General features: G+C 50.4%; 2 protein-coding genes across 2 annotated transcripts in view; one reads left to right on the forward strand and one right to left on the reverse strand.

Moving 5' to 3' along the window:
* Pheta1 (PH domain containing endocytic trafficking adaptor 1) overlaps positions 1-15,450 on the reverse strand; it is a 298,237-nt gene that overhangs the window by 17,631 nt on the left and 265,156 nt on the right. The gene's annotated exons all lie outside the window — the stretch shown is intronic.
* Ccdc63 (coiled-coil domain containing 63) overlaps positions 5,195-15,450 on the forward strand; it is a 29,483-nt gene continuing 19,227 nt past the window's right edge. The window contains exons 1-5 of the mRNA XM_075957502.1: positions 5,195-5,292; positions 5,645-5,814; positions 8,353-8,542; positions 10,595-10,714; positions 14,979-15,160. Coding sequence (XP_075813617.1) covers positions 5,284-5,292; positions 5,645-5,814; positions 8,353-8,542; positions 10,595-10,714; positions 14,979-15,160 — 671 coding nt within the window. The 5' untranslated portion in view covers positions 5,195-5,283. The remainder of the gene's footprint in view (positions 5,293-5,644; positions 5,815-8,352; positions 8,543-10,594; positions 10,715-14,978; positions 15,161-15,450) is intronic.

Consider the following 15,450-nt stretch of genomic DNA (forward strand, 5'->3'; position numbering starts at 1 on the left):
GTCACCTGTTTGTCACAGGGGGAGGTGGGGAGGGGATGTGATGGTTGTTAGTGGGGTTTTAGGATAAAGCTAGGGTGAATTAGGGATCAGTTTGGCTACCTGTCTCAACATGCCAATTAGAAAGAGGCATAGATGGGCTGAAGAGATGGCTCAGTGGTTAAGAGCATTGCCTGCTCTTCCAAAGGTCCTGAGTTCAATTCCCGGCAACCACATGGTGGCTCACAACCATCTGGAATGAGGTCTGGTGCCCTTTTCTGGCCTGTAGACATACACACAGACAGAACACTGTATACATAATAAATAAATAAATATTTTTTAAAAAAAGAAAGAAAGAGGCATGGACAAAGACATAGACAGTCAATGTGGCCACTCTGGAAGAAAAGAGTTGAAAGGGTTTGGTGACCCTGGGCTTCTCTCCTGAGGCACTGATGGGAGCTTTGGGATGCAACAGAGGAAGAATTGGGTTAGAGGCTGACATGTTTATGAGTTCTGTTGTTCCTGGAATCCAAAGTGGCTGAAGGTTAGGGCAATGCCCAGAGACCTTGGTGAGGGCATTCTGGAGCAGGGCATTGTGGGAGCTGACCTTCAGCTATCTCCTCACTCTTGTTTTCATTTCTTTTTTTTTTCTTTTCTAGTTTTTCCAGACAGGTTTCTCTGTAGCTTTGGAGCCTGTCCTGGAACTAGCTCTTGTAGACCAGGCTGGCCTCAAACTCACAGAGATCCTCCTGCCTCTGCCTCCCGAGTGCTGGGATTAAAGATGTGCACCACCACTGCCTGGCTATTTCCTCTCTCTTATTTCTGCATCTTCAGACTCTCAGGCCCTGAGCTCAGCCAGGTTGGCAATATTCTGCGGGATCAGCACACTGATGAATTAAGCAGGAATGTGACCTAAAGAAAAGGGACTATAAAATGAAGGCATGAGGCACAGTGTGGTGGCACACGCCTTCAACCCCAGCACTCAAGAGGCAGAGGCAAGTGGATCTCTGTGAATTCGAAGTCACCTTGGTCTACACAAGGAGCTCCAAGACAGCCCAGGCTACGTAGTGAGACCCTTCCTCAAACAAACAAAAATGAGAAAATAAAATAAGCAAAATGGAGCGGGGGTCCACAGACATTGTCATGTACCTCTCTTTCCTCACTGAGTACTGTCCCCGGCACTGGGATCCAAGACTCAACTCTCGTGCTTGATCTCCAGTTCTTGTGAATGCTGTTGAAAGAATTCAAGCAGAGTGTGGGAAAGAGGTGGTTCATCACAAGGTGGAGAATGTTCTCCCAGGATGGGAGTAGACAGGGGGCCAAGCAACCAAGACACCCATCTCCAGGGAGTGCACAGGAGGCCAAGCACTATCTACCAGTACTATCTACACTTCAGACGGGCTTGTGAATTCCTAAAGCTCCCAGAACCCACCATGCTGGCTTCCCATTCAGGTGAGTGACCGGTCCATCAGCATCCACCCTTCCAGGAAAGGACAATCCTAGCCTCCTCCTTTATCACTAAGCCCGCTGCTAGATAAGGATCTTGCGGGATTTAGACAGTTACCTATTTAATGACTCCACCCAGGCCAGAACTGTGACTCAGACAGAGCCCCATTGGCCTCTAATGAAAGTCCTGAAACTGCAGTTCCAGATTTACACGGCTGACGGCCAGGGAGGGTGTCAGGGCCTTAACCTGCAGCCCCAGGCAACGTCTGAGGAGCCCCAGGAAAATATCCGACCATCTTACACCGGCTTCCTTCAAGACTGCAAGAGAGCTGCCAGCAACAAACTGAGGCAGCATGCTTCCTGCTTCCTTTCTCTTTCTCAGAGATGGCAAAGAACCGTGGACCTCTCCTTTGCTTCTGATGAGGCAGGCCACTGCCACTAATTATAAGCCCATCCCTGTGGCAGTCTCCAGGAAACTGTAGGGTACCAGTTAGTCTCTTGTGTTCTTGGACCAAGCATTGACCAGGCAGGCTGACTTGGCAGTCTGACCCTGATGGAGCCCTGCACTGTGTGTGAGGGTCACCTGGGTAAACTGGAATCTGATAGAGAAGTCTTTTGCATTTGTTTCCGTATGCCTTTGACTCTCATAGGCAGAGGTGGGGGAGCGGTTAGGCCCCTTGCTCCTGACCCCCACCCATTTGCCTGGCTCCATCCTGGCTGTTTTACTGCTGACAGTTTTGTTTGCTCCAGGCCACATAGGGGTGGGGGCGGGGCTTGTTCTTTTTTGGCAGGAGGATTGAGCTCTGCACCCAGGAAGACCGCGTGGGTAAGCCTTCCCCAGGGAGTCATGTTTCTAACCTTTGTCCGCCCAGCGGCGGACAGTTGAGAGCTGTGAGTCAAGCAGCCTAACAAGTGACAAGACGGGGAGCTTCCAGGTAGTGAAGGCTTAGAGTTTAGCGTCATTGTCTGGCACGCCTGAAACCATAGGGTCAATCTCCAGGCAGATAAATAAAATAAGTTAAACTCTGAAAACAAGCCTACTTAGGCCCCTGTGTTACAGAAAGGAGGGCCTTTAATGAAGAAGCGAGGGGACAAGAGAGAAAGGGCCAGGGAGGGGATGGGAACTGACTTGGTGGCCAGGGAGAACTCTTGGCGCGGCTGGTTTCACATGGGTAGGAGAGGGTAGCTAAGGAGTGTGTTGCCCTGTCCCCTCGGAGAAGCTGCGGGTTCCCCGTGGGTCCTGCGGTCTCGGCTGTCCATAAAGAACGCAAGTCGCCGCTGTCACAAAGGCGGGTATTCCAGGGCGGAGAACGCGGGGTGTGGAGCTGGCTGCAGCCCAAACGCTCGCGGAGCCGGCTACTTGGAGCCGCGGGTGGTAAGTTCAGCGCGAACAGCGCCCCCTGCTGGAGAGGAGCGGAGGCTAGGGGCTGCCGCAAGTCTGGGGCCACCACTGCCACCATAAATGCTCCCCAAACCCAAAGAGCAGTATGTCCTCTCAAGCGTCCTCATATTTATTTATTTGTCATTTATTCATTTGTTTGAGATAGGGTCTCATATCACAGGCTGGCTTCTAAACTTGCACTGCAGCCAAAGATGACCTTGACACCTGATCCTCCTTCTTCCACCTTCCAAATGGCGGGCCAGTACCACCATACCCTGCTTTATCCTTGTTTTAAAACAAACCGTGTCACTCATCCAGGATCCCTGCAGAACCAGCCTTGTCATTTAAAAGCGGGGAGGGAGTGTAGGCTCCCTGCCCTGGCTACTAAATGGGAGATGGTAAAGATGGCAGGGTAGCTAACAAAATGGGAGGTGTTCAAGATGGCCTGAGTGAGGCCATTCATTCACGTTGTGTTTGGGAAGGCTCTAGAGACTGTCAAGACATGGCCCCAAGGTCATGACCTCCTCACTGTCTGTCAGAATCTTCTAGCATTATTTTCTCTTCAAGTATGGTATACTGAACCTCCATAGTCCCCATGGCGTCTTTGACAGCTCACACAAGCAGGCAGATGCCTTGGGGCTACATTTTTCTAGCTTTTCAGCCTTCAGCCAGGCGCTCTCTTGCCCAGAATTTCTCATCTCTTATTCAGCATGGCTTGGTGAGTTCCTATTCATCTCGCAGAACACAAGGGCCACATCTTGTTGGAATTTTTCCCACTCTTTCACCCTAGGCTGCCTTGGTAGCATCTTGAGGATGACTCACCGCTCAGTTCCCCCACGATATTAAGCACACAGTAGGCACAGTTCGCATGCCAAATCAATTTGCACATTTGCACTGCCAGACTCTGGTGGTTTACAGGCCCCAGAAAAGTCACTCTGACTGGTGTGCTTGGCCACGACCCAGAAGCATCTTCTGGTCTGGCTTTGGTGTCTATGGTTTACCTTGATTTAGCTTGATTCTTAGGGCCCCGTGGAGACGGCTGTTCGCGCGCCTGACCTCAGGTGCCCAGGGAAAATTCATCCTGCGACAGCCTGAATTGCTGAATTCTCTCCAACACCTAGCACGGAGCCTGGGAGCCTGGGAGCCTGGGAGCCCAGGCCCACTCTAGTGGGCAAGATATTATGCAGATTAGGTGAGCGTACTGATTGGCCTCTACCCTTCCCCGGTTTCCAGAGTGGAAACTGAGGTTCCAGAGAGCAAGAGGAATGCACCTAAGGTTCATCAGAGGCTGGGGAGGAATTTGAATTGAGACCCTGGAGTCCACATGGGACCTCCCAGTTTCTGGGACACAGTGGGTCTCACAGTCCTCTGGGGTTTGTTAGACTCATGTCCACTTGTCTGAGTGCCTCTGGCAGGTGACATTCAAGTTTTTTTTTAAAGATTTATTCATTTATTTGTTATGTGTACAACATTCCATGTATGCTTGCACACCAGAAGAAGGCACCAGATCTCATTTCGGATGGTTGCGAGCCACCATGTGGTTGCTGGGAATTGAACTCAGGACCTCTGGAAGAGCAGTAAGTGCTCTTAACCTCTGAGCCATCTCTCTAGCCCCAACATTCAAGTCCTGATGTGCTAAATACTGGTCTGGGTTACTGGCTCCTGACCTGAGAGAGAGGGGCCACAGTGTGTGTGCGTGTGTGCGTGCGCGTGTGTGTGCGTACGCATGTGTGTGTGCATGTGCGCGTGTGTGCGCGCGTGTGTGTGCGTGTGCATGTGCGTGTGTGCATGTGTGTGCGTGTGTGCATGTGTGTGCGTGTGTGCATGTGTGTGCGTGTGTGTGTGTGTGTGTGTGTGAGTGGGTAGTGCTTGCTCAGCATGTGTAGGGTACTGGGTTCAGTACAGCACCACCATGTAAGTTGGGCGTGATGGCACACACCTATAATCCCAGAACCACGTTGGAGGTGGAGGTGTGAGGATGAGGAGTTGAAGGTCGTCCTTGGATACAGATTGACTTTGAGGCCAGCTTGGGCTGACAGGAAACCTTGTCACAAAATCAGAAGGCTCCCTCAGGATGCTCACCATCTGAGGCCTTTGTACCCCTTTCCTTCAGAGATGTGGGGAAAAGGGTGTGCGACAGGCTGGAGCCATCTGCCCGGGCCCTAATAATAAACTGGGAGAGGAAGAAGTTCCAGGCATGCTTGGCTCTGGGGGGAGAGGCTCTAGTCACACCGAGCACCATCTGCCATGTCCCCTTTGTATGCCAAGCTGTGGGCAGGAGAGGGGACCGTGAGAAGGGGGAGAGGCCCATGGGTCCTCACTACCAGCAGGGGTGGCCCACTTCCTTTTTTCCTCCTTTCCCTCTGGGCAGGACGTTGCAGAGAGACAGAGAGAGAGAACAAGAGAGAGAGGGGTGGGCTTGCTGGCTGTGGCCTCCAGGATCCAGTGTCTAAGCAGGAGGGAAGCTCAGATCCGTCTCAATGCCACTGGTAGGTGACGACAGCTGGCCACTCGCTATCCCTTCATGTACCATCTCACCCTACCCACCATCCCATTTCTGGGCATCGACTGCATAGACGGGAGGTTGGAATTCAGGAACAGTCCGTGACTTTCTCAGGCTCACAGCAGAGTAGGATTTGAACTCAGGACCCTAAAGAACACCTTCTCAACTCAGCAAGGCACCTCTACAGCGAGTTCGACTGTCACCTGGCAGCCCTGGGTGGGTCTCCCCTGTGACAGACAAGCAGATGACATCACCCTGGAGTGGGTTATCCCCTCTCCTGGGAGCCACTTGAGGGCTTCTCTGGTCACCTGGGCCTCCTCTCTCTCCATCTCACCCAGGGAAAGAAACACAGGAGGAAGGGCTCTTTGGGCTCTCAGGAGCTTTCCGAGAAGGCCAAAGAGCAGCTGGCAGAGGCGGAGCTGAGGAAACTGAGGCAGCAGTTCCGCAAGATGGTGGAGAGCAGGAAGTCCTTCAACTTCCGCAACCAGCGTATGATCGCCAACCAGTAGTAAGAGGGGTATCCCCGGGTGGGCCTAGGGCACAGCGGGGGCAGGGAGCACCCTGAACCCACTTGGGGGCCGGGGACCTTTTATCCTATGCTCTAGAGCTTCATAGGAGGGCACCCAGTGAGCAGGATCCAGGGTTTTGGGGGGCTCCGAGGGACAGGTGACCCTCAACCACGCCCCTGACCCTCTGCTCCACCCGGCGCCTCGCAGACACACCCTCATCTAGTAATCCAGTCAGCACGGGGGCGGGGGGACCTGATTGGTTCAGGGGTCTACTCCTGTCTAACCAGCTGTGGCAGTGACAGGGCATGGCCATTCTCTGGCTGTTGCCTCCGGGGAGGTTGCCAAGCTGCCTGGGCAGGGCCCAGCCTTTTGCAATTGGGGAGACCCGGTTGTGAAGCCCCTTCTGCAAGGCCAGAAGCAGGCCTCCATCCACCCTCGCTGTCTGCTTGCTTGGAGTTCAGAGGAGAGGAGATCTTTCATTTCCCCTGGATCCGTTTACTCCATGAGAGGCTGGTCCCTAGGAGACATCCCCGTCAGTTTTAAAAAGAAGTGTTTTTTCCAGAGCACTTTACTGCCATCTGTTGGAAAAGTGTTTATTATATAGAGCCAGAGGAAATGTCTCAGGCTGGGGAGATGGCACAGCCTGACTCCAAGCCTGATCTTGAATTAGATCCCAGAGAGCCACAAGGTTAGACTCCCACGTTGTTTTCTGACCTGCATACGCACAAACGTGGCATGCTAGCACCCACGCACATGTTCATATATCATGCACAAATAAATACATGTTGAAAAACAGTGAAGGCTGGAGAGAAGGCTCAGCAATGAAGAGCACTTGTTGCTCTTGGAGAAGATCTGAGTCCGGTTCCCAGCACCCACATCTGTCTTCCTGCCACCTGGAACTCCAGCTCCAAGGGCTGTCCCTCTTTTCTGGCCTCTACAGGCACCCCTTGTCACCCAATCCCATATAGATAAAAATGACAGGATAAATAAAAAAAATTTCGGTGCATGGTGGTGCACACCTTTAATCCCAACACTTGGGAGGCAGATGCAGGTGGATCTCTGAGTTTGAAGCCAGCCTGCTCTGTGTAGAGAGTTCTAGGCCAGCCAGGGCTACATAGTGAGACTGTCTCAAGATAAATAAGATTTAACAGGAAGGCATGGGCAAGCTCTGACTGTGAGAGGGCCCTGCACTCTAGGGCTCTGGCTCCCTTTTGCCCAGTCCAGCCCTGCCCATCAGCCTGTTGCCTTTTCCTGTAACCACTGTCCTCCATGCTGGACTCAGCTGCTCTGTTTTCCTTCCACCTTAGCAAGGTCTGCCTCCAGGAGGGAGCTGAGGGGTGGAAAGGCCCAGCAGCCTTGGAAAAGACCAACTTCTAGATTCACTGGTCACACATGGTCTCTGAAATGGTAGTGAGTTAAACAAAATGAAGCATTTGGGTTTTGGTGCACACCGGAAGTGGATCAAGGGTTCACTAGTCTCCTGACAGTGCAGGGACGGGGCAACCTTGTTTGTTTGTTTTTGTTTTTTCGAGACAGGGTTTCTCCGTAGCTTTGGAGCCTGTCCTGGAACTAGCTCTTGAAGACCAAGCTGGCCTCAAACTCACAGAGATCCGCCTGCCTCTGCCTCCTGAGTGCTGGGATTAAAGGTGTGCGCCACCACCGCCCAGCCAGGGCAATCTTGTTATTGTTTTTTGTTTTGCTTTGTTTTTTTTGTTGTTTTTTTTGATTTTTCGAGACAGGGTTTCTCTGTGGTTTTGGAGCCTGTCCTGGAACTAGCTCTTGTAGACCAGGCTGGTCTCGAACTCATAGAGATCCGCCTGCCTCTGCCTCCCAAGTGCTGGGATTAAAGGCGTGCGCCACCACCGCCCGGCAATCTTGTTATTGTCTTTGTAGATTGTCCCATTGGTTTCATCTCTGACCATGATCAATTGGTTGCTGTTTTTTAGTTTGTTTATTCAAGACAGGTTTTTTCTGTGTAACCCAGGCTCTCCTGGAACTCAGTCTGTAGACCAGGCTGACCTCAAACTCAGAGATCCCCTGCCTCTGCCTCCCCAGTGCTGGGATTAAGAGTGTGTGCCATCATGCCTGGCCCCATCTTGGTGTTTTTGAGACTGTGTCTCTCATTGTCTTGTAGCCCCTGGTGGGGAGAGACCGGAGGGACAGCTAGCTCAGGGGTCCTCCTGCCTCCGCTTCCAACAGCTCACTTTGCGTGAGTGCTTGGATGGACTTCAAGTCCTCATACACAGGGAACTCTTTAGCAGCTGCTGAGCCATCCCCCAAGCCCCTCCGTGAAGGGTTCTGACAGGGCAGCCAGCCCCTAGAAGCATGTATCCCTCAGGGAAGGTGGAGAGGGGAGATGGGAATGAGTAGGGTCAGGGACATGGGGTTTCAGATGTGGACCCAAGCCCCAGCCCTGAAGCTTTCTGCCCTCACTGGGACCCAGGCCTTTCCCCAGGCTCCTTTTGGGGTAAGGAATCCTGTGGGTTCTGAGAAGGCATTTAGGGCTGCTGGGTTAAATCAGAAATGCTTCCCCTCAGTAAGGAAATCGAGAATCTGAAAGCTCAGCAGGCAGAGACCACCCTGCTCCTGAGCCTCGTGAAGTCTCCCAAGAACCTAGACCTGAACCAGAAGAACTTCATGGAGCTGCGCTTCCTGCTGCAGACCAAGGGGGACTACGAGGCACTTATTACCTCCATGAAGGTGCTGCTGGTAGAGCTGGACGACAAGGTGAGGCTCTCCTGGGGGACTGAGCAAAAGGGGACAAGGACAACGTACCCAGGATGCTAGGCAGAGTGGAACATAGCACGGGAGCTCAGCGCCATCGACCCTGCAAGTCCAACCTCAGCATCCTTAGCATCGACCAACACGGGCCAGGTTTTGGTGCTGTAACAAAGATCACCGCTGGCTTTGAATGATGCTAGTTTCTCCCTCCTTCACGCTATGCATCAGTCTTTTTGTCCTGGCACTAAGATGCTGGACAGCATCTCTCTGGGGCATTGCCAGGTGTTAGCACAGGAGAAAAGCCTTTAAGAAGGTCTCATGTGGGCCATGGTATACACATGTCATTCTGAGCATGATTCGTTGCCTCAAAATCGTCACTCAACACCACACATCATTAGTGTGACCCTCCTGGGTGGCATCATTGGCTAGGTCTGGCTGTGTCCCAATCCTTCCTTGTAGGAAAGGGAACTTACTGCTTACCGAGTTTGTGTATTAGAAGTATGTAACTTTATAATTTATTTGTATTTATTTATTTTTGAGGCATATATTTGTAGCCCTGGCTAGCCTAGAATTCACTCTGTAGTCCAGGCTAGCCTTGAAGTCAGAGATCTACCTGCCTCTGCTTTTCAAGTTTAAAGCGTGCCGTCATACTCAGCCACCCTTACTCTTAATTTTTTTTTTTGAGTTTTTCGAGACAGGGTTTCCTCTGTAGCTTTGGAGCCTGTCCTGGCACTAGCTCTTGTAGACCAGGCTGGTCTCGAACTCACAGAGATCCGCCTGCCTCTGCCTCCCGAGTGCTGGGATTAAAGGTGTGCGCCACCACCGCCTGGCTTTATTTTTCGTATAAGATTTTATTTTATTTTTTAAATTTATTTATTTATTTATTTATCTATCTATCTATTTATTTTTTATGTATACAATATTCTGTCATTCTGTCTGTGTATATGTTTGCAGGCCAGAAGAGACCTCATTACAGATGGTTGTGGTTGCCGGGAATTGAACTCAGGACCTTTGGAAGAGCAAGCAATGCTCTTAACCACTTGAGTCATCTCTCCAGCCCGATTTTATTTTGTTTTATTTAAAGATTTGAGTGTTGTGCCTGCACACCAGAAGAGGTCACCAGATCTCATTAGAGATGGTTGTGAGCCACCATGTGGTTGCTTGGAATTGAACTCATGACCTCTGGAAGAACAGCCAGTGCTCTTAACCTCTGAGCCATCTGTCCAGCCCCTTTATTTTATATTTAATTATGTATATATGCCTGCGCCTGTGTGAGAATATGTGCATTGGAAGGCAGTGCTCATGGAGTCTGGGAGAAGGCATTGGATTCCCTAGAACTGAATTATTGAGATAACTGATGTGGGTGCTGGGAACCAATCTTGAGTACTCTGTTCCCTGGGGATGGAACCTTGTGCACGGTAGGCAAGCCCTCCATCACTGAACTATATTTCTAGTCCTTTATTTATTTTAAACCGATACGGTACCCGAATAAGACTCTAAAGCAGCAAATGACACTAAATTCAAATGCATTTTGATAGATGAACACTCTGGTCCAACATCTAAAATGGTCACAGGGCCACATATCTGGGTTTTCAGAGCCACAGCGCTTCTGTGAAACTAAACTCCAGCAGCATAGCATCAAGGCAGTGGCCACAGGCAGTACAGAGATGATTGACCTTTCTAATAAATCTTTATTTGTAGCAATGAGCTGTGGGCCAATTTCCAAAGGGTTGTAGTTGGCAGCCCTTGGTGTGATTGATGAAGCCAGAGACTGCACGGTTTCCTCTAGAAACTATGGCTGTCAGGGCTGAGGAGATGGAAATTTCTTGATCACTAGTGGGAAAATTTACACGCAGAGACAAGAGTCATTATTTTTCCCCCGGAATGGGTGAGAATAATTGAACGGAGTGGGGGTCGGGAAGCCAGAGTAGAGCTCTGTCTATTGGATGGAAGTCAATCTACCTTTCGCTTTAGCCCCTTTTCCTGTGTGAATGGTCAGTCTGTGGGGGTGGACAGATGCTGATGCAGCAGTGCTCCCCACTCCCCCCTCTCTTTCAGATTGTTCAGATGGAGAGGAAGATCAACAACCAGAGACAAATCTTCTTGAAAACAAAAGAGGCCAATAGCCCCCGGAAGCTGCAGAAACAGATCCATATTCTGGAGACCCGACTGAATCTGGTAGCTGCTCTCTGAAGCCTCAGCACTCCATCCTTACCCCACCCCTCATCCTACCCCTCATCCCTACCCCACCCACCCCTCATCCCCACCCCACCCACTCCTTATCCCCACCCCAACCCACCCCTCATCCCACCCCACCTACCACTCATTCCCAGACCACCTACCCTGATCCCCACTCCACCCCACCCCTCATTCCCAACCCACCTACCCCATATCCCCATACACACTCACCCCTAATCCCTACTTTCACCCATCCCTCATACCACCGCACCCACCCCTCATCCCATCCCTCATCCCCACCCTCACCCCATCCCTCATCCCCCCTCACCCCACCCCATCCTCATCTCCACCCTCATTCCACCCTCACCCTACCCTCACCCCACCATCACCCAATTCCTCATCCCCACCCCTCACCCCATCCCTCATCCCCACCCTCATCCCACCCTCACCCCATCCCTCATCCCCACCCTCATCCCACCCTCACCCCATCCCTCATCCCCACCCTTATTCCACCCTCACCTTATCCCTCATTCCCACCCTCACTCCCACTCCACCCCACCCTCATCCCAACCCTCACTTTACCCCTCATCCCACCCTCACCCCAACCCTCATCCCCACTCATCTCCACCCTCACCCCACCCTCACCCCACTTTGATCCTCCCTCACCCCACCCCCATCCTCATCCCTACCTTCACCCCCCCCACTCCTTTATACTTCCAGAAATGAAGCTTGACCGCTGAGCCACCAGCGGAACATAGGCTTGCTTGAAAGAGGTGGACTGAGGGTACTCCCCACCCCCCACTCACCCCTCCCTTACCTATCATGTCCCCAAGGCCACCAGGAAGGTGTAGACACACCTCCTCCCCTATCAGGAGGAGCAGGCCTATGCAACATTAGGACATACACCTCAAGATGGAAAAAGTCATGTTTTCTGATTGGTGGCCTTAGTTTGCGGTGACATTTATTGTAAGTGACCTCCAGTTCCATAGTGCCTATGATGGAGTTGATAAAGTCACCCTAACCAAGTTGAAAAGTTCAGAGGTGGAAGTAAGACCTTTAAGGTGCTACAAATTATTTATTATTTTGAAATTATTTATCCGTATGAACATTGACTAGTGTTTTGCCTGTGTACAAGACAGTGTGAGGGTGTCAGGTACCCTGGAACTGGAATTACAGACAGTTGTGAGCTGCCATGTAGGTGATGATAATTGAATTCTGGTCCTTGGGAAGAGCAGCCAGTGTTCTTAACTGCTGAGCCATTCCTCCAGATTAATTAATTATTTGAGACAGAGTCTCTCTATGTAGCCTTGACTGTTCTTGAACTCACAGAATGCCTGCCTCTGCCTTCCCAGTGCGGGATTAAAGGTCTGCACCCCCATGCCTGGGCTCAGAAGAGAACCCAGATTGGCTTCCTCATTCACAACAGTTTGTAACTCTGGTGCCCTCTTCTGGCCATCTCAGGTACCTGCACTCAGGCTGTACATGTACATGTGAGTACTCACACAAACATGTGCAATACAGGAAATCTTTTAAAATAGTAAAAAAAAATACTCTACAGAAATCCAGAACTGGACTAGGGAAAGAGTACACAGTGCAAAATTGAAGGAGGCTCTCACTCACCTTGGGGCTTGTAGAATGCAGGGTGACTACCTGGCGGTATGTGCCTCCTTAAATTCTAAGAACAGATAGTCTGGCTCCACTTGCCTCAGTTTTGGGCCTTTTAGAAGGATTTTCAGAAACACTTGAAGAACCTCTCCAAATCTTTTACTATTGGCAATCTTTCTTTCTAGTTCCTCCCCATCCATGGAAGAATTTCACATCCATACCCGCCCCTCCCAAGTGAAAGTGTGTGTGTATGTGTGATTTGTTTTTGAGACAGGGTTTGTTGTCATTTTAAAAATGCTACCAAGATTCGACTCCCGGTGTGGGAACCAAAAAAAAAAAAAAAAAAAAAAAGAAAAAAAAATGCTACCAAGAGAAGTCATGCTGCCAAGAGAAGTCACACCATGCAATAGGGCTCATGTGGAGGTTCATTGGAAGAAGAGAGAAGGGGGCAGAGTCTAGTTCCTGGGAACAGGAGTGGTGGAAGAGGAAGAGAGGGAGAAAGAGAGAGGAGAAGCGAAGGAGAAAGAAGAGACAGGAGGTGGCAAAGCCCACCTTTTAAAAGGGAACGTAGTGAATGTGCACAGGAGCTACTCTTAGTGGCTGCAGGTGAGGATGTATCCTGTCAGGACTCTAAGGGCAGCCAGTACAGATGCCTGGATATTAACAGGTTTCTCTGTGTAACAGCCCTGGCTGTCCCGAAACTCACTCTGTAGATCATGCTCGCCTCGACCTCACAGAGATCCACCTGCCTCTGCCTCCCGAGTGCTGGGATTAAAGGCGTGCACCACCACCACTCGGAAAATATGTTAATCTATTAAAAGGGAAAGAATATAGGTAAAAACTGCATGCCACTGGCTTTAAAATTACATGTATGCGTGGGGGCTTTAAGGAGCGGTCAGAGGACAGTCTGCGGGAGTCAGTGCTCAGCTTCCACCATGTGGGTCCCTGGGCTTGGTGGCAATCCTGCTGCCACTTTACCCTCTGAGCCATCTCACTGGTCCCGCCGGAGCTGTCACAGTTGGCTCCAGATGCCAACTTGACACTCCCGGGGAGAGGGAGCCTTTCTCAGGAATTGCCTCCATCAGATTGGCCGGTGGGGCATTTTCTTGATTGCTAAGAGATATAGGAGGGCCCAGCCCATACTGAATGGTGGGAAAGCAGACCTGGGCTGTATAGAGAAGTGGGTTGAGCAAGCCATGTGGAGCAAGGCAGGAAGCAGCTCCCCACATGGCTGCTGCTGTAGTTCCTTGACCTCGATCAGGGATGAACTGTGAGCTGTAAGCAAGATAAACTCTCCTCCTAAATTAGCTTCGGTCAGTGTTATAGAAAAGCAACAGAAAAGCAAACTAGAACACTTTTTTTTTCTTCCAAGACAGGGTTTTTCTGTGTATCTCTGGTTGTCCTGGAACTCGCTCTGTAGACCAGGCTGGCCTCAAACTCACAGAGATCCACCTGCCTCTGCCTTCCGAGTGTTGGGATTAAAGCAGTGTGCCACCACACCCAGCTGACACTTTTTTGGACAGTTTCACACTGTAGTCCTAGCTGGCCTGGAACTTGCTATGTAGACAGCTTGGCCTAGAACCCATGTCTATCCTGCCTCTGTTTCCTGAGTGCTAGGAATACCACCATGCCCAGCTGTATTTAATGTTTTTCTTTTTCTTTCACTCTTCCCTCTTTTTCTTTCATCTCTCTTTCTTGCATTCTTTTTACGATAGTGCAGGCTGGCCTGGAATTCACTCTATGGCTGAAGCTGGCCTTGAACTTCCAGTCCTCCTGTCTTTACCTACTGAGTGCTGGGATCAAAGTCGTGTGCCACTGTACCCAGTTGGTTTATTTGAAATTTCTTTAATTTCTCCTCACTCTCATGAGCAGTGTAACCAATGTTAACTTTTTAAAAAGTGTTTTAAAGCCCTAAGAGCCATTTACTCGGCTGTGGAAGGTAATGGGAGCTAGGATGATGTCACATGCCTCACACGTTGACTTGTGGTGTGAGTGTGTGGCTCTCTCTGTCTGTAAGTCTTTCCCGCCCTGAAGTACTTTAAAAATAATAACTGTCCTAATTTAAAGTAATTTAAGGAAAGGCATTCAGCCATTTAACCCCAAATCCTTCTGTTTTAGCTAAATATTGGTCTTCTTTTACAACCACAGCACCAACACTGCACCTTACAGAAGCAACATTTTGTTAATAGTTCTCAAAACTTATATGTATTGATATTTTTCTAACCAGACCCCAAACTTTTTTTTGTCTTGTTTCGTTTAGTATTTTTTTTTGAGACAGGGTCTCTCTACATAGCCCTGTCTGTAGATCACTATGTAAACCAGGCTAGTCTCACACTCACCAAGATCTGCCTGCCTCTGCCTCCCAAGTGTCCCATCATGCCCAGAATTTTTTATTTTTTTCCAAATGTCTTCTAAAGATTGATTTGATCAAGATCCCTGGAGTTTTTGAATTCTCAAATCTCCTCAACTTAGAATTAGCTGATCTTAATCAGAGGTGACTTGCCTCCAAAGGGATGAAGGAGACACATCATTATAGCTGGGCTGGGCTGTGTGCTACTGGTACTCAGTGGGCAGCAGCAGGGCCCTGACGTCCTCCCAGGACCACCCAGTCCAAAGCATATTTGTGTGAGACCCGGTTTGAAGCACAACCTCCCCACAGGTCACTGTCCACTTTGACAAGATGCTGACCTCCAACGCCCAGCTCCGGAAGGAGATTGAGGATCTCCTCTTTGAGAAGGCCGCCTACGACCATGTCTATCAGCAGCTTCAACGGCGTCTGCAGACACAGAAGAAGACCATGAATGTGGCCATCGAGCAGTCTGCCCAGGCCTATGAGCAGAGGTGCCAGGGAAGGCCCAGCTCCCAACTCAGCACCCATTCGGTCCTCTTGAGGGCCAGGCCCACAGCTCACAACAGCAGCAACTCGGGAAACTGACCATGCACTCAGCAGGGTGTTGTGTATCTTGGTGCTTCCATCTTTTTCCCCACAGCATGAGGAATTAGTGTCTCCCCCTTTCTCAGAACAAATGGGAGTCCATGCAGGACAGTGCAGATGGGGGAGCTGCGGCTCCAGCTCTCTGTCCCTTACATGGCCCTTGGTCCTGGTTTGGGGGGAATCTTTATCCATCTAA

This window comes from Microtus pennsylvanicus, chromosome 1 (assembly GCF_037038515.1).
Source record: "Microtus pennsylvanicus isolate mMicPen1 chromosome 1, mMicPen1.hap1, whole genome shotgun sequence".
Lineage (NCBI taxonomy): Eukaryota > Metazoa > Chordata > Mammalia > Rodentia > Cricetidae > Microtus > Microtus pennsylvanicus.